This window comes from Salvelinus alpinus, chromosome 10, assembly GCF_045679555.1.
Source record: "Salvelinus alpinus chromosome 10, SLU_Salpinus.1, whole genome shotgun sequence".
Classification (NCBI taxonomy): Eukaryota; Metazoa; Chordata; class Actinopteri; order Salmoniformes; family Salmonidae; genus Salvelinus; species Salvelinus alpinus.
In genome coordinates this window covers 49,406,622-49,426,580 of record NC_092095.1, presented here as the reverse complement: position 1 = coordinate 49,426,580, position 19,959 = coordinate 49,406,622, and the positions used below count along the sequence as shown (strand labels likewise).

General features: G+C 42.3%; 1 protein-coding gene across 1 annotated transcript in view; it reads right to left on the bottom strand.

The window, feature by feature from the left end:
* Nucleotides 1-8,323: 8,323 nt before the first annotated feature.
* Nucleotides 8,324-19,959, bottom strand: part of LOC139532141 (low-density lipoprotein receptor-related protein 1B-like) — a 208,340-nt gene continuing 196,704 nt past the window's right edge. Inside the window, exons 82-89 of the mRNA XM_071329354.1 lie at nt 18,488-18,649; nt 17,893-18,067; nt 16,906-17,010; nt 12,729-12,805; nt 11,967-12,057; nt 10,161-10,311; nt 9,820-9,915; nt 8,324-9,059 (exon numbers count right to left, since the gene is read on the bottom strand). Of these exons, the coding sequence (XP_071185455.1) occupies nt 8,916-9,059; nt 9,820-9,915; nt 10,161-10,311; nt 11,967-12,057; nt 12,729-12,805; nt 16,906-17,010; nt 17,893-18,067; nt 18,488-18,649 (1,001 nt within the window). The 3' untranslated portion in view covers nt 8,324-8,915. The remainder of the gene's footprint in view (nt 9,060-9,819; nt 9,916-10,160; nt 10,312-11,966; nt 12,058-12,728; nt 12,806-16,905; nt 17,011-17,892; nt 18,068-18,487; nt 18,650-19,959) is intronic.

Sequence of the window (19,959 nt, the reverse complement as noted above, 5' to 3'; positions counted from 1 at the left end):
AGCAAGACGTCATTGCTTCCGGACAACGTCGTTGCTGCCATCTATCCACATGGCTGGTTTTCCCTTTGTAGTCCGTGATTGTCTGTAGAGCCTGCCACATACGTCTCGTGTCTGAACTGTTGAATTGCGACTCCACTTTGTCTCTATACTGTCACTTTTGCCTGTTTGATTGCCTTATGGAGGGGATAACGACACTGTATTCGGCCATATTCTCAGTCACCTTGCCATTGTTAAATGTGATGGTTTGTGCTTTCAGTTTTGCGCGAATGCTGCCATCTATCCACGGTATCTGGTTAGCGTAGGTTTTAATAGTCACACTGGATACTACATCTCCTATACCCTTCCTGATAAACTCAGTCACCGTATCAGTGTATTCGTCAATGTTATTCTCAGAGGCTACTCAGAACATATCCCAGTCCGTGTGATCAAAACAATCTTGAAGCGTGGATTCCGATTCTGGTGAAAGCTATGATCCCTTATGGATATCACTTGTTAAATCCACTTCATTCTGTGTAGATGAAGGAGAGGAGACAGGTTAAATAAGGATTTTAAAGTCTTGAGATAATTAAAACATGGATGGTGTATGTGTGCCATTCAGAAGGTGAACGGGCAAGACAAAAGATTTAAGTACCTTTGAACGGGATATGGTAGTAGGTGCACACTGCTTTGCTCAACAGTTTCCCGTGTGTATCAAGAATGGTCTACCACCCAAAGGCAGTGGTGGGCCGTCAGGGCCTGCAAGGCCTTCTCTGCTGGCCTAAACATCATCAGAATATAATTTTTTTTTAAATATATTTTCCCACAAATATGTATTAAATTATTCCCCAGAGTAAGAGTTATACTCTTCATTTCATAGCTTTCCTCTTGGTTGCACTGCTTCCAGCCCCAGGTTGAGATTTGGAGGGCTGGTCTTTATGTTAGATCTTTTATCCAATCATATTCAGCCATCATGTGTTGCCAGGGGTCTAAAATCTGCTCTCAGGCCTTCAGAATCAACAGTGCGGGCGCTTGTAGCTTAAAGTGAATGGAAATTAAAATTTTGTGTCAACCAATCAGCTTTAGAGTTGGCTATTGTACGCCTGCTGGCTGGCTCCAGTGTTACACAGGAGCCAGCTAGCAGGCCTAGGGCGTCCACGTCTTTTGATTGGATTACCAATATTGAGAGGCAGGTCCTATGGGCAGGTCTATGCAGATCTAGGAAACTCTACTAAGCTGTTTTTTGAACCCACAATGGCGGAAGGAGGAGAAGATATCGATTTCGTCGAGGATATAATTATAACGCCATTCTCAAGACGAACTTTTCAAGAAAAGTTAGACATTTTAAGGAGAGGTCGCCCGACGCCACAAAGCCTGTCACAGGCGGGAAAGGGGTTCGTTCGCTCGCCACTTTCAAAGTTTCAACTACGAGCGCTGTCAATGGCTCAAAGGCTCCGAGAAGCACTGCAAACTGTACTGCTGGGAATGCCTATTATTTGCAAGTGATCGATTTGGTGTTTGGAGCCACACTGGCTTTGCAAACTTGAGTTGTCTGTTAAACACTGTTTACCCAAAAATTTCAATTTGTCAATTTCAAGGTGACGCAACGCCTGGTTATACTGCGTTTCTGTCTAAATGTATAGTGTCTAGACTCTAGAGCCATGGCATAATTGATGATAATAAGAGGTGGATTAATTCGGGTGGGACTGTGTAGTACCTCACTGAAGGCCTAGGCCCCAGGCCCACGGCACGCCACTGCCCAAAGGACATCCAGCCAACTTGACACAACTATGGAAAGCATTGGAATCAACATGGGCCAGCATCCCTGTAGAACGCTTTCGACACCTTGTAGAGTCCATGCCCTGCTCCTAATGTTTGGTACACTCATTGTACAGCAGTATTTAAGAAAAACATAATAATTTCTAACCTTGATAACATTGGGATACGATCACCCATGCATCTCTATTTATGCGTAGAAATACTTGGGAACAGATTTCCCGAATCAAAATCACTCTAAACTGATTTCCTGGTGATTTTACAGTCATTTATGTCCAACAACGAATCTATACGAAACTACAATGTAGAAAAAAGTAAACATGATTAAAAACCCTTGAATGAGTAGGTGTGTTCAAACTTTTGACTGGTACTGTATATTACAAAATATATATATATATATGCAGTATACAGTTGAAGTCGGAAGTTTACATACACTTAGGTTGGAGTAATTAAAACTACTTTTTCAACCACCCCACAAATCTCTTGTTGACAAACTATAGTTTTGGCAAGTCATTTAGGACATCTACTTTGTGCATGACACAAGTCATTTTTCCAACAATTGTTTACAGACAGATTATTTCACTTATAATTCACTGTATCACAATAACAGTGGGTCAGATGTTAACTACACTAAGTTGACTGTGCCTTTAAAAAGCTTGGACAATTCCAGAAAATTATGTCATGGCTTCTAAAGCTTCTGATAGGCTAATTGATATAATTTGAGTCAATTGGAGGTGTACCTGTGGATGTATTTCAAGGCCTACCTTCAAACTCAGTGCCTCTTTGCTTGACATCATGGGAAAATCAAAAGAAATCAGCCAAGACCTCAGAAAAAAGATTGTCGACTTCCACAAGTCTGGTTCATCCTTGGGAACAATTTCCAAATGCCTGAAGGTACCACGCTCATCTGTACAAACAATAGAACGCAAGTATAAACACCAGGGCACCACGCAGCCATCATACTGCTCAGGAAGGAGACGAGTTCTGTCTCCTAGAGATGAACGTACTCTGGTGCGAAAAGTGCAAATCAATCCTAGAACAACAGCAAAGGACCTTGTGAAAATGCTGGAGGAAACAGGTACAAAAGTATCGACAGTGGGGCAAAAAAGTATTTAGTCAGCCACCAATTGTGCAAGTTCTCCCACTTAAAAAGATGAGAGAGGCCTGTAATTTTCATCATAGGTACACTTCAACTATGACAGACAAAATGAGAAAAAAAAATCCAGAAAATCACATTGTAGGATTTGTAATGAATTTATTTGCAAATTATGGTGGAAAATAAGTATTTGGTCACCTACAAACAAGCAAGATTTCTGTCTCTCACAGACATGTAACTTCTTCTTTAAGAGGCTCCTCTGTCCTCCACTCGTTACCTGTATTAATGGCACCTGTTTGAACTTGTTATCAGTATAAAAGACACCTGTCCACAACCACAAACAGTCACACTCCAAACTCCACTATGGCCAAGACCAAAGAGCTGTCAAAGGACACCAGAAACAAAATTGTAGACCTGCACCAGGTTGGGAAGACTGAATCTGCAATAGGTAAGCAGCTTGGTTTGAAGAAATCAACTGTGGGAGCAATTATTAGGAAATGGAAGACATACAAGACCACTGATAATCTCCCTCGATCTGGGGCTCCACGCAAGATCTCACCCCGTGGGGTCAAAATGATCACAAGAACGGTGAGCAAAAATCCCAGAACCACACGGGGGGACCTAGTGAATGACCTGCAGAGAGCTGGGACCAAAGTAACAAAGCCTACCATCAGTAACACACTACGCCGCCAGGGACTCAAATCCTGCAGTGCCAGACGTGTCCCCCTGCTTAAGCCAGTACATGTCCAGGCCCGTCTGAAGTTTGCTAGAGAGCATTTGGATGATCCAGAAGAAGATTGGGAGAATGCCATATGGTCAGATGAAACCAAAATATAACTTTTTGGTAAAAACTCAACTCGTCGTGTTTGGAGGACAAAGAATGCTGAGTTGCATCCAAAGAACACCATACCTACTGTGAAGCATGGGGGTGGAAACATCATGCTTTGGGGCTGTTTTTCTGCAAAGGGACCAGGACGACTGATCCGTGTAAAGGAAAGAATGAATGGGGCCATGTATCATGAGATTTTGAGTGAAAACCTCCTTCCATCAGCAAGGGCATTGAAGATGAAACGTGGCTGGGTCTTTCAGCATGACAATGATCCCAAACACACAGCCCGGGCAACGAAGGAGTGGCTTCGTAAGAAGCATTTCAAGGTCCTGGAGTGGCCTAGCCAGTCTCCAGATCTCAACCCCATAGAAAATCTTTGGAGGGAGTTGAAAGTCCGTGTTGCCCAGCAACAGCCCCAAAACATTACTGCTCTAGAGGAGATCTGCATGGAGGAATGGGCCAAAATACCAGCAACAGTGTGTGAAAACCTTGTGAAGACTTACAGAAAACGTTTGACCTCTGTCATTGCCAACAAAGGGTATATAACAAAGTATTGAGATAAACTTTTGTTATTGACCAAATACTTATTTTCCACCATAATTTGCAAATATATTCATAAAAAATCCTACAATGTGATTTTCTGGATTTCTTTTTCTCATTTTGTCTGTCATAGTTGAAGTGTACCTATGATGAAAATTACAGGCCTCTCTCATCTGTTTAAGTGGGAGAACTTGCACAATTGGTGGCTGACTAAATACTTTTTTGCCCCACTGTATATCCATAGTAAAACGAGTCCTATAATCGACATAACCTGAAAGGCCGCTCAGCAAGGAAGAAGCCACTGCTCCAAAACCACCATAAAAAAGACAGACTACAGTTTGCAACTGCACATGGGGACAAAGATCGTACTTTTTGGAGAAATGTTCTCTGGTCTGATGAAACAAAAATAGAACTGTTTGGCCTTGATGACCATTATTATGTTTGGAGGAAAAAGGGGGAGGCTTGCAAGCCTAAGAACACCATCCCAACCATGAAGCACGGGGGTGGCAGCATCATGTTGTGGGGGTGCTTTGCTGCAGGAGGGTCTGGTGCACTTCACAAAATAGATGGCATCATGAGGCAGGAAAATGATGTGGATATATTGAAGCAACATCTCAAGACATCAGTCAGGAAGTTAAAGCTTGGTCGCAAATGAGTCTTCCAAATGGACAATGACCCCAAGCATACTTCCAAAGTTATGACAAAATAGCTTAATTACAACAAAGTCAAGGTATTGGAGTGGCCATCACAAAGCCCTGACCTCAATCCCATAGAACATTTGTGGGCAGAACTGAAAAAGCGTGTGCGAGCAAGGAGGCCGACAAACCTGACTCAGTTACACCAGCTCTGTCAGGAGGAATGGGCCAAAATTCACCCAACTTATTGTGGGAAGCTTGTGGAAGGCTACCCGAAATGTTTGACCCAAGTTAAACAATTTAAAGGCAATGCTACCAAATACTTATTGAGTGTATGTACACTTCTGACCCACTGGGAATGTGATGAAATAAATAAAAGCTGAAATAAATCATTCTCTCTACTATTATTCTGACATTTCACATTCTTAAAATAAAGTGGTGATCCTAACTGACCTAGGACAGGGAATTTTTACTAGGATTAAATGTCAGGAATTGTGATAAACTAAGTTTAAATGTATTTGGCTAAGGTGTATGTAAACTTCTGACTTCAACTGTATATTTTGCTTAGAACACTTCTGGGGCCAAATAATATCACCAGTAGGCTGCCTATTGGGGGAACCCTGATATACTGCCTAACCACGGATTCTACTGATGTCTAGCTAAAGTGAAATTAGACCCTTGTCTGTCGGAAATCCATACATCTCCGAAGATATTGCTTTGCATTTCCATGAGAAGAAATAGCAAAGAAGGTGTCTGATGTCCAGAAGATTTCCTCCTGTAGCCTACTGTGTGGGTCTTCCTACCTTATGGCGAAGCTACTTCTCACTAGAATGAGCAACAGAACAAGAAGGTTGTGGCAGGTTTTACACAGTGCCCACCCTGTGCCTACTTCCTTTCAAAGTGTCGGCTCCTGCAGTGCTCAAAGAAATGAACGTACCCTCCTCATTAGTTCACTTGTGAGGTCCGTTCTTGAGTGTTTGTTTAGACAGTTACCTTTCCTGTTACATAGCCTAAGTAGGGGAGACTGGGGAAGTTGTAACACTTTTGGGCTTTCTACAACTTGGTACTGTCTAATAGTGTATCTTCACTAACTGTAACCTATACAATATTTACAAGCCGTGTCAATTTACACTCCAAGTATTACATTATAACAGGGAACTCAAATATTATTGCAAAGAACATGGCGTACTGTAACTGTATTTTACTCACCGTCTGCATAATCTCCCGTGGACAGATTCTGCGCAGCTGACCAAATTGCACAAGATTTTACTTCTGGGTTAAGATTTTACAGTCTGCATACCAGCAGCCAATTAACACAGCAAGGGCGGATGTTTCCATAATACACTAGAGCACATTCCTGGAGACGGTCTTCTGAAACAGGATCGGAAAGCAGAGCAGCATATCCACCCCATATGATCTGAGGTGTTCGACGAAGGCAGATATCGGAGATCTTTTTTTTTTTTAAGTATTTATTTTTTGTGTGTTTCTTGTATTCCTAAGGTTATATTCAAGATAATCTTTGAAAGACTGCAACTTTAGTTTTAGCTGGCCAGGTTCTCTGTTCCCGAGAATATATTCCAGAGGAGGTTCTGGCTCTGTCTTTTTTAATCCACATTTGTGATCAAAATGAAGTTATAGACTGGAGAGACGAATTCTCAAAACAAGTATTATCACTTAACGGGAAAATAGTGATTGTAGGCTTCCTGCTTAGCTGAGGAGAATAGCACTAAGTACAAGGTGTGTTGTGGGTGGTTTAGAAAAGAGATGTCTTTAGTCTAAATATAGGGCCCATGACAAAACCCAGGTGTTTCTAGCCTTTTAATTCAAACTTTTAGCTCCATGTTTGTGTGATAGTAGCTTATTAATTTCAGACTGACTAAAAGTAGGTAGGTAAGGTTTTTCATTAAAGAGATACTTTATAAGAAAACGTTGAAATATAATTTACCATTTAATGGCAATCGTGTTCCTGTCTTCGAACAATACCTCTGTCTCTCCCTCAACCCTTCTCTCTGCCTCTCATCAGAAAGCAAAATCAATGTGTCCTTCAGTGCTGATATCTTTTGAAGCCGTACACTATTGTGGTCAAGCACTAGTAATACCATGTTTCATCGCATTGTTCAAATCCTTTTTGGTTGCACCTAAACATAGCTGCCTAAAGAAGGAGGAAAGGCTGTTAACAAGCTTAATTGGGGATAGACCCGGTCAATGAGAAGTCATGTATCATCATACTTAACTTCCCTCTCTGCGCCTTTGAAAACGTTGTTCCTCTCGACTGTGGCACTTAAAGTAGTAGCCTACTCATGGTAGTTAAAGCTAACTTTGCAGGGGAGAAGGCATTATCTAGAAGCCAATTGATGTCCTCTCGCTCCCTGAGAACAACATAGGAGCTCCCAGGCCTAACGTTAGACCTCGAACAATACCAGATGTCACACAGCTTTTTACTGTGAGAAAACATGGGACTGAAGAATGGAATGTCAATAACAGCATTTTGCAACATATTGGATGCCAATTGTGCATGTGTTGTTGTTTTGAGTGACTTACAAAGTGGCATGGGTGGATTGAGAGATGAATCCACGTTGATGGATTTCTTGTTAGTTAGAAAGGAAGGGACGAGCCTATCTATCTATGATTGAAAGTTTTCAAGTAGTGTTGACTACCGTGAGAGTCACCAACCAATGAAAAGACAATGAAGACATCATTCAAGAGTAGCATTCCATACAGCAATGCAGGGCTCCCAGCAAATAAGCTACTTTCAATATATATTATATAATAAGGTGTCTGCTAGCCATGAGTTTCTCTCACCTTTTCAATCTGGATACTCTGCGTGGCCCTTGGTTAGAGAGGTTGGGGAAAATCACAGGGAGGCTGACAACACAACCAACCCTCTGCAGTGTGTGCGGGCAGGTGTGCTTTCAGATAAGGAGCAGCTAGTGGAATTAAACTGTGCCTAGTAGAAGACAGAGGAGCTGTGAGACTCAATCCCCGAAGGAAAACACAATCAATGTGCATGTAGAGCCTGAAAATCATTCGGATCGCAAGGATACAGTACATTGAATATAGCAGTGCCCCACACACTCTCATGAGTGATCATATCGTTTAAGTCATTTACTTTTCTCCGTTGCTTTTGAAGATATCTGGTCATGGAAATATATCCCAAAATGTGATAATGTACAACAGGTCCCTGGTTTTGGTGCTGTGGCTTAACTGAGAAAGATAGGACATTAGCAAGAATTCAGTGATGCAAAACAACTTAGGGGACATATAGTGCCCCCTACTGACCCAACAATTACCACCCCCAAAGACAATCAACAGGTAAGGGAACAGTCCTGGGCCCAGATGCTATCGTTCTAATGATTAACTTAGCCTTAAGATGCTTTCGGGAAACTGGGCCCAGACATGTTTACTCAGTTGCAATGTTTTTAAGTCTGAGCAAAAGGCCCTGTTTGCAATCAAATTTGGGAACCAGAGGCATACAACAAAACATTTTTATATACAAAACAGCAACACAATATACATATGAGCAGCAGTATACTTGAAAGGTCAAGAGAACCCCCCATTTATTACATAGCGATGCACTGTACAGTTTTGTATAAAAGTACTACACGTAATATCTCGTCAGAAAATCCAAGCCAAACTGGACATATATAAATCATATATAAAATTATAAAACTTCTGTTACATCTTTTATCGTCATTTGAGAAGGTAAATACCGTATACATGAATGTAGGCTGTGACACCATAGTACACTTTTTTTTGTTGTCCTATCCTTGCGACACATTGATTAGCGATTGATTAGTGATCGGCTGGTAACAGTTGCGAGCTCAAAGCCTCATAGCAGGGACTACTTCAGTTGAAGGAAAGTGTTGAAAGGAAGGTCATTTTCAGGTGCTGTTTTTCAGTGCAATGCAAAAGATACACATCGCAGTGTTGCCTGATGCTGCCTCAGACATGACATGAAAACAGACAATTCTAGTGTGATATGGACATATAAAAATCCTCCTTTTCATTTTGTACATTTATACAGCTCATATAAAATATTATACCAATAGCGTACTGTAAAAGGCTATGTAACTGTCTCTCGTATAGTTGCCTCCAGTTTCTTTGGGAGTGGCTCTCTTCTCTCTTCAATGTTGATGACGGGCGTTCGACAGTTCTGTCCCTGATCAAGGTATAACTTAGCGTATACTGGGTTGGAGTAGTTCATGGCCTGGGAAAAAAAGCACAACAACACACGGAGAGTATTACTTTTACACTAAACATGGCCAGGATGAGCTAATAACCATTTCATAAGCCAACATGACTTAAATTAGATTCATTCGTTATTAAAGTATCTCGTATCTTTCAGATGCCCAGCCTATTTGGGTATAAACAACAATCGACCGTGTTAATTAATGTGATAAAGCATTTTGCAGCACGTCCAGAGCCTATTGTTGCTTAACAAGCAAGACAAGGACACTGTCGCTGACATCCCACCAGGTGACTGTAGACAAGCTCTAGCCATGTGGAACAACAGCAGATGGGTTCCTTTCAATTGTAAAACTGGGTGGTTCGAGCCCTGAATGCCGATTGGCTGACAGCAGTGGCATATCAGACCATATACATTTACATTTACATTAAAGTCATTTAGCAGACGCTCTTATCCAGAGCGACTTACAAGTTACCATGGGTATGACAAAACATGTATTTTTACTGCACTAATTACGTTGGTAATGAGTTTATAACAGCAATAAGGCACCTCGGGGGTTTGTGGTATACGGTCTACATACAGTACCACACCCCATCGGGCCATATTGCTTAATTATAACACATATTACACACATTCTGGAGGAAGCCTTTACCGTAGCTTTCATGAATACAACATGAGATCCTGGATTGGAGCCCAATGGCCTTGGCTTTGTATCAACATACAGCAGGCTTTTACACAGCATCTCTCCCAGAGAGGACAGTAAAATTCACAAGGAGTTTACCTGTCCAGGAAGGATCTCCTTCGGGAGATGACGAACTCCGTCAGGGTGAACTGACAGAGTGTGCAGGTGACTAGACCTCACACCAACACACCAACCCTACAACACATAATGACCACGTTAACATCACACACCAACCCAACAACACAACCGTTACAGTTTTACCTTCCAGAATAGAATAAAATACATCTTTGTCTATTGGCTACATGCCAATATCCACACTGGCATACCACTGAATCAATGTATCGGGCATGCGTTCTATGTAGTGCGCTAGTGTGGGTATTGCGTAGCCCTTGTTAGTAACTCAGGGAAAAGGGAGGATACAGGAGTAAGCGTTTCCAAACCTTGTGTGGGTCCAGGGTGAAGCTTGGCTGAAGGTGATTCCCAGCATCAGAGTGATTGTCGTGGTCCACCTCGTACATGTTGTACGAGGGGTTACCGATCTCTACGTTTAGCCCACCATTCACCATGGGCTGCCGCTGGACTATTTTCCCCCTGTGAATGATAATATTGACGAGGTTAGGAGAGCATTATAAACCTTCCTGACTGCTTACTATGATACGCATGACCAATAATCACACAACACACAAATGTACAGTGTCTTCGGGAAAGTATTCAGACCCCTTGACTTTTTCTACATTTTGTTACGTTAGTCTTATTCTACAATGGATTAAATAAATACAAATCTTCAGCAATCTACACACAATACCCCATAATGACAAAGCGAAAACAAGTTGGTAAAAAACAGAAATACCTTATTTACATAAGTATTCAGACCCTTTGCTATGAGACACGAGATTGAGGGCAGGTGCATCCTGTTTCCATTGATCATCCTTGAGATGTTTCTACAACTTGACTGGAGTCTACCTGTGGTAAATTCAATTGATTGGACATGATTTGGAAAGGCACACACCTGTCTATATAAGGTCCCACAGTTGACAGTGCATGTCAGAGCAATAACCAAGCCATGAGGTCGAAGGAATTGTCCGTAGAGCTCAAAGACAGGATTGTGTCGAGGCGCAGATCTGGGGAAGGGTAACAAATCATTTCTGCAGCATTGAAGGTCTCCAAGAACACAGTGACCACCATCATTCTTAAATGGAAGAAGTGGCCGCCCGACCAAACTGAGCAATTGGGGGTGAAGGGCCTTGGTCAGTGAGGTGACCAAGAACCCGATGGTCACTCTGACAGAGCTCTAGAGTTCCTCTGTGGAGATGGGAGAACCTTCCAGAATGTCAACCATCTCTGCAGCACTCCACCAATCAGGCCTTTATGGTAGAGTGGCCAGACGGGCACATGACAGCCTGCTTGGAGTTTGTCAAAAGGAACCTAAAGACTCTCAGACCATGAGAAACAAGATTCTCTGGTCTGATGAAACCAAGATTGAACTCTTTGGCCTGAATGACAAGTGTCACGTCTGGAGGAAACCTGGCACCATCCCTACGGTGAAACATGGTGGTGGCAGCATCATGCTGTGTGGATGTTTTTCAGCGGCAGGGACTGGGAGACTAGTCAGGATCGAGGCAAAGATGAACAGAGCAAAGTACAGAGAGATCCTTGATGAAAACCTGCTCCAGAGCGCTCAGGACCTCAGACTGGGGTGAAGGTTCACCTTCCATCAGGGCAACGACCCTAAGCACACAGCCAAGACAACACAGGAGTGGCTTTGGGACAAGTCTCTGAATGTCCTTGTGTGGCCCAGCCAGAGCCAGGACTATAACCTGATCGAACAACTCTGGAGAGACCTGAAAATAGCTGTGCAGCAACACTCCCAAAAATACAAATGTTCCAAGCTTGTAGCGTCATGCCCAAGAAGACTCGAGGTTGTAATCGCTGCCAAAGATGCTTCAACAAAGTACTGAGTAAAGGGTCTGAATACTTAAGTAAATGTGATATTTCAGTTTTACATTTTTTTAAAATTAATTAGCAAACACTTGTTTGCAAACACTAAAAAACTGTTTTTACTTCATCATTATGGGGTATTGTGTGTAGATTGATGAGGGGGAAAAAACGACTTAATCAATTTAAGGCTGTAACCTAACAAAACGTGGAAAAAGTCAAGGGGTCTGAATACTTTCCGAAGGCACTGTATGTAGTATGAAGTGACTGGGTATCTTTTGGAATCTGTCTACTTAGAAGTAAAGACATACCTTTGCTTCCTCTTGCATATGAAAACCCCCAAGGCCATGGTAGTGATGAGAATCACCAGCAGAACCAGTGGGACAATGATGGCCATGCTTCCTGTAACACACAGACCAAACTATTAGAGTTAAACATGTTCAATACGTAACATACTTCCCTCCTCTCTGTAGTGAAACAATACAATATGTTAACATCCAACATAAAAATAACTTTCCAACAAGGTTCTTCATATGGGGACTGCATTTCTATGGCTCTGCTAAAGTTAAAGTCAGTCTATGGAGGTAAAAGGCTCAGTCTGCACAGTTAAGCCCTGAGAGCAAGTCGACAGTGACATTTCAGACTGCAGACCAAGATCAAATACCAATCTCTGGGAGGGTAGGGTGGTTCAAAGAGCCTGAAAAGGTCTCCAAATCCAGACAATAGCACTTTTAGAACTGAAAATAGACTGTCTTTTTCTTGTAGGATTGTGTGTCTATGTTTGTGTGTGTGAATGTGTGTGTGTCTGTACAGATGCAGGATCTTAATTTGAGCCAGTTTGCTACAACAGGAAAATAATCCTGCAGCAACAGGAAATATGAATTATCACCTGGATTATAATTAATGGACATTTTTGTAGGGGTTGATACATTTTCCGTAATGGACATCAAACTTTAGAAGCCTTTTTAAACTCTAGTTTGCACATTCTAAGCAACAAAAGAGTGATCAAATTAAGATCTTACATCTGTATGTTTCTGTGTGTTTGTGAGAGAGAGCGAGCGATAACTACTCACCCCCGCTGATGTTGCCAGACAGGCTGTTCTTGGGGGCAGGTCTCTCACACTGTGTACCTGACCAATCAGCTGGACACCTAGAAAAGTCACAATGAGTATGAATGTCTCTTGGTCAAACCAAGTCTCTTTAACAAGAAGGCTATGGTGTACACACACTATAGCCATCTTAATTAGGGAGGACGGGCTCGTGGTAATGACTGTATCAAATACATCAACAAACACATGGTTTCCAGGTGCGCCGTTCCGGCCCTTATTATGAGCCATCCTCCCCTCAGCAGTCTCCTGTGACACGCACACACATCTCTTAATTTCATCTCCTCATTTGGTAAAGTCTCAGGGAACATGCATGCATAATTCATTCCCTCATCGAGTTAAAGAAAATAAGCATAATCTCACACGAAGTCTGCATCCCAAATGGGACCCCTTTTTCCTTTATTTTGCACTACTTTTGATCTGGTCAAAAGTGGTGCACTATGTAGGGAATAGGGTGCCATATGGGATTCATCAAGGTTTGGATGTAATCCAGAGACAGTGATCCATTACTACTTCTCTCTTTCCCCTCCCTTGCCCAGAGGATAGGAAGACATGCAATTACGCTATATGTAATCTGACAAGGGGGACCGCATGATGATGAAATGATATTAGCTAATATTAAATAGACTGTAAGCAGCATTTAATCAAACTTTCATTAGAGGGACTGTGGCTCGCTGCAGGTACCACATGAATCATAGTCCTGAAGGGAATGACAGCTTGTAGCTGACCTATATAAATCACACCATTTGTTGCTTGGGAATATGCTTAGCTGCAGAGAGTTGTTCTCGATCACTTAGCGACTGGGTTATTATCCTGTTTTCACGACATGTATTGAGAGGCTAGGGCAAAGAGAGAACCGTAAGGTGTGCTTGTGCTGCGAATGAGGGGACGAGGAACATGTGCTGTAAGGGGTTCTATCGTACAATATGTTAGACAACAGACAGAGACAGAGGTACTGGTGAGAGTCTGAGTTGGGGAGTGATGTACAGAGTGGATGCTGCTGGATAGTGAGACAGTGAGGGCTGGTCTCGGGAAATGGCAGGAGAGGAGGAGGGAAGGAGATGAGGAAGGAGGGTCAGAGAGGAGGGGTAAAAGTCAGACCTACTTGCACTGGGGTTTGTTTAAGGCAGTTAACGTGCAAATCCCTTTATTCTGACAGTAGTTATCACACGGATTGGCCCGCTGGTCACAGCGCTGGTTCAAGAACCCAGGCGTGCAGCTGCAGCACAGAGAAATTATCGCCACATGAACGAATCATATATTGAGGAACACAGAGACAAAGTCTGCGTCTGAAATGGCACCCTATTCTTTATATAATGCACTCCTTTTGACCAGGGTCCACATATGGAATAGGGTGCCATTTTGGACACATAGATAAAAGTAGATAGAGCACAATACATTCTCACAGTCCACCAGCTCGGACGTATTGGAGGATACGGAGTATGAAATCGAACAGATGGAGCTAGGCCCTATTCCATCGTAGTGTTTCCATAGGATGTGTGCGTGTTCAGGTGAGAAAGCAAAGCATTATGGCAAGCAATCCATCCAATGTCACGCCAAGTGGGAGCAAAATAAGTTCAACTGCAGGAATAGCCCACAGATTGTTGTTTGAGATCTATGGAATGACACATACACTACCGGTCAAACGTTTAAGAACACCTACTCATTCAAGGGTTTTTCCTTCTTTTTTTACTAATTTCTACATTGTAGAATACTAGTGAATACATCAAAACTATCAAATAACACATATGGAATCATGTAGTAACCAAATTATTTTTAAACAAATCAAAATATATTTTATATATAAATATATTTTACACTTCAAATAGCCACCATTTGCCTTGATGACAGCTTTGCACACTCTTGGCATTCTCTCAACCAGCTTAATGAGGTAGTCACCTGGAATGCATTTCACTTAACAGGTGTGCCTTGATAAAAGTTAATTTGTGGAATTTCTTTCCTTCTTAATGCGTTTGAGCCAATCAGTTGTGTTTTGACAAGGTAGGGGGGTATACAGAAGATAGCCCTATTTGGTAAAAGACCAAGTCCATATTATGGCAAGAACGGATCAAATAAGCAAAGAGAAATGACAGTCCATTACTTTAAGACATGAAGGTCAGTCAATACGGAACATTTCAAGAACTTTGAAAGTTTCTTCAAGTGTAGTCACAAAAACCATCAAGCGCTATGATGAAACTGGCTCTCTTGAGGACCACCGCAGGAAAGGAAGACCCAGAGTTACCTCTGCTGCAGAGGATACGTTCAATAGAGTTACCAGTCTCAGAAATTGCAGCCCAAATAAATGCTTCACAGAGTTCAAGTATCAGAAACATCTCAACATCAACTGTTCAGAGGAGACTGTGTGAATCAGGCTTTCATGGTCTAATTGCTGCAAAGAAACCACTACTAAATGACACCAATAAGAAGAAGACACTTTCTTGGGCCAAGAAACACGAGCAATCGACGTTAGACAGGTGGAAATTTGTCCTTTGGTCTGATGAGTCCAAATTTGACATTTTTGGTTCCAACAGCCATATCTTTGTGAGACGCGGTGTAGGTAAATGGATGATCTCCGCATGTGTATTTCCCACCGTAAAGCATGGAGGAGGAGGTGTGATGGTGTGGGGGTGCTTTGCTGGTGACACTGTCTGTGATTTATTTAGAATTCAAGGCACACTTAACCAGCATGGCTACCACAGCATTCTGCAGCGATTCGCCATCCCTTCTTGAAAGGCTTAGTGGGAATATCATTTGTTTTTCAACAGGACAATGACCCAACAGACCTCCAGTCTGTGTAAGGGCTATTTTACCAAGAAGAAGAGTGATGGAGTGACCTGGCCTCCACAATCACCCGCCCTCAACCCAATTGAAGTGGTTTGGTAAGAGTCGGACCGCAGAGTGAAGGAAAAGCAGCCAACACGTGCTCAGCATATATGGGAACTCCTTCAAGACTGTTGGAAAAATCATTCCTCATGAAGCTGGTTGAGAGAATATCAAGAATGTGCAAAGCTGTCATCAATGCAAAGGGTGGCTATTTGAAGAATCTCAAATATATTTTGATTAATTTAACACTTTTTTTGGTTACTACATGATTCCATATATGTTATTTCAGAGTTTTGATGTCTTCGCTATTATTCTACAATGTAGAAAATAGTCCAAATAAAGAAAAACCCTTGAATGAGTAGGTGTTCTCACATTTTTGACCGGTAGTGTAAAGCCCTCTAGGTACGTGTTGTCTTTCTCCACTACCAACCCAATACAACAAGCAATTGGATGACAAGGATAAAAGCAAAAAACGAACTAAACAAAAAAAAAACGCCTCTGTTTTGGTAATAGGCTGAGGGATGGGCCTGGAGAAATGTAACCACTCTCAAATTGATAGCCAGAGCTATGGATGCAAGGGCTGACCGTTCATGATTTCACAATTATAGTTTAACAATGTTTTAAGGATATACAGTGTTTGTTTACATTTACATTGTTTACAAACATTGGAGTAAAATAAGATTATATTTTGGGTTCTGATGGGGTAGGACAGTTGAACTATGCTCATGAGGCATTTATACGTTATATTATTCAAGAATCAATGGGTATATATTATTAATTTGGCTATACAGACTGTATAATACTGAATATGAGTAATTTCAAAAGAAAAAAAAAATGGATGATGCAACTAAGGATTGATCAACTTTGAAAAGCCTCTTGTGAGTGATGCAAGCCCCAGAAACAAACACAACCAAAAGCCTCTGTATACTTTAATATAGGAGATCATATAATTTGCAAGAGAGGAAGGAAACCTGAAACCCTTTTCTCTTGGAAAAACGTGGAAATAAGCCACCTCAGTGTGAGACCTCATTGTTTTCTACTACGTTCCCATTTTAGTATCCAGTCTCTACTACAGCACCTGCTCTGTCTCTCACAGCAAAACCACACAACCACTTTCAATACCACTAATTGTACTGTATCAGTGCTGTGTGTGTGTGATACAACTGAAAGCAGAATGAAGACAAACACAATGGCCGCGTTTACACCGGCAGCCCAATTCTGATCTTTTGCCACTAGTTGATGACGACAACTGACGATGACAACCTACTCAATTGAAAGAAATATAATCAATAGAGAAATACAAACAATTGTGCTGACTTACTGGCAGAACGGCAGGCTGGTCTCAGGGTCTTGGTGACAGGTTCCTCCGTTGTAACAGTATCCATCACACAGTTGACAGGTGGCTGCCACTCTGCCGTTACTGCAGCTGTAAGGACAGGAAAGGAACATGGCAACGACTTCATGAAGCATTACAAAGCACATTTATAAGGCATTTATAAAACCTTGTGCATTTGTCTGATGACGCAAGCCCTGAACCATGGAGACAGGAGAATGCTGACATGTGGCAGCATCCACAGAAATATAATTACTAGAACGGATATTCCTTTCAAGTGAATGTTCTGTGATGGGTATCAGTCAAATGTTCCATTCTAGTAATTCTATATCACTTTATTTAGATATCGCTAGAGTATCAGTAACATTTCAACTAACTATCAAACCCTAACCCTAAAACAACCCTTACTCTAACCCCTGTTCTAATCCTAAACTAACCCTTACCCTAACATCTGTTCTAACCCTAACCTTATCCTTACCCTAACACCTGTTCTAACCCTAACCTTATCCTTACCCTAACACCTGTTCTAACCCTAACCTTATCCTTACCCTAACACCTGTTCTAACCCTAACCTTATCCTTACCCTAACCCCTGTTCTAACCCTAACCTTATCCTTACCCTAACCCCTGTCTAACCCTAACCTTACCCTAACACCTGTTCTAACCCTAACCTTACCTTACCCTAACACCTGTTCTAACCCTAACCTTATCCTTACCCTAACACCTGTTCTAACCCTAACCTTATCCTTACCCTAACCCCTGTTCTAACCCTAACCTTATCCTTACCCTAACCCCTGTTCTAACCCTAACCTTATCCTTACCCTAACACCTGTTCTAACCCTAACCTTATCCTTACCCTAACACCTGTTCTAACCCTAACCTTAGCAAGCAGTTGCTTATCAACAGATAGTATGACCATCTGACTATTTGGACTATCCAAATCAAGTGTGACCTATTGTACTCAGACGATACTTACTTGCAGGACACGTTGTCTGTCTCCGAGTTGACAATACACTGTGCCCCTCGACACTGGAGACATCGGTCCACTTCACACTTCACTCCCTCATACCTGGTTGAGCACACACACTCCACGTGGCTCTTGCTTGACAGAGTACAAGCCTTCGAATTGGTACAGTAGTGATGGCAGATATCTGGAACCAAGGTGGAGAAAAATAAGCTTATGTATTTCATGTGTTACATTCCTGGTCTTCCACTGTGTCAGTCAGTGCAACATCCATTTGTTCAGCCCTTGATACTGAGCCGTTGCAAGCAAGCAGCTTTTGAAGGGATGTTCCTATCAAACTTATTTTAAACCGCCAGATATGAGGAGACTGACAAAATATTCCAACTCATTTTTAGTGTTGTGGTAAATGTGGAAACCACAAACCCCTCTCTTCTCATTGCGGAGACTGAATGCAACACGAAATATTGATCGATTGCTTTCAGGCCAATCTTAGTGTGTGTGTGTGTGTGTGTGTGTGTGTGTGTGTGTGTGTGTGTGTGTGTGTGTGTGTGTGTGTGTGTGTGTGTGTGTGTGTGTGTGTGTGTGTGTGTGTGTGTATCTGACTCACGGTAGAGACAGCGCTCCCCAGTGAACTCAGCCATACAGCGACACACTGGCTGGTTCCCCCTGCTGACGTCACAGGTTCCCCCATTCAGACAGTAGTTATCACACACCTTCCTCTCACAGACCGGCCCTGTGAACCCCACAGCACAACGACATGTAGGCCGCCCTGAGAGATATCGAGAGAGAGAGAGAGACATAGATGGATGGAGGCAGGGAGAGAAAGAGAGAGAGAGAGAGAGACATAGATGGATGGAGGCAGGGAGATAAAGAGAGAGGGAGGGAGAGAGAAATGGGAAGGAGGGAGGGAGAGGGAAATAAGAGAGGGGAGAGAGAGGGAAAGAGAGAGAATGGGGAGGAGGGAGGAAGAGAGAGAGAGAGAGAGAGAGATAGAGGGGGGTGTAGTTTGATTTATTTGACATTCTATTGAAATTGGCTCCAAATTGCTTAGCTGATATAAATATAATCACAAGCATGTCCACTGTCCAACGTCATAATGGGAAAGCAAGCAAACACAAGGCAGATGTGATTTCTCTCACATTTCATATTGGAGATTGAAAACCATTTCCCATCCAAGGGGATGTCCACAAAGAGACCCCCAAGGTCCAATGTTTTCTAAACAGCCATGTCTATTTGCACTGGAAGGATTTCAACTGGTTTCACACTGGTTTCACACTGGTCCTATGACCGCTTGGAGAGCTTACATCTGAAATACCACATCTGTTGCCCGCTCCTGACTGGGATGAATAGAAACGTACTGTGTGTGCTCTCTCTCCTGATGTTCCATCTGTCAGCCAAGAGGTAAGTTGTTACTGATGTCGCCATGCCAACACTAACATTTAACTGTTATTTCACGCGTTCATATTTGACCGCCTCATTTCCTCGCTTCAAACTCCTCCCCCCCAAAAAATGTCCTCGGAAGAGAAAGAAAAGAGAGAAGCTTGATCAACGCCGTTTATTTATATCTCCACTCTCAATTATTTATTCTGAAGAGAAAAGAAAAAAAAACCTGGAACGGAACCTGGACTTTGGGGACTTTAATGTGTTTTAACAACTGTTCAAAAATAGATAGCTATGCCACACATGAAGCGTGCCGTGCATAGTCATGGTGGTACTGACGTCTCCGCTAATGCAATACCAAAGTGGGGCCATACATGCTGTATTTTCAGATACATCTCTCAGGGGTAGTCAAACTAAGGGATGTTTAACTGCACTTTCCTATGGCTCCCTGACACCGGGAGACACTGGCACAAATGCTCACTAATGTCCAATCAACAACTACATAAAGCAGGAGATTCAAACTCATTCCATGGAGTGTCTGCTGGTTTGAGTTATTTCCATTAGATCGGTGTCCAATTAAGAGCTAGACAACCAGGTGTGGGGAGTTCCTAACTAATCAGTGACCTTAATTGATCCATCGAGTACGGCGGAGGAGTGAACCTGCAGACACTCTGCCCTCCATGGAATAAGTTTGACACG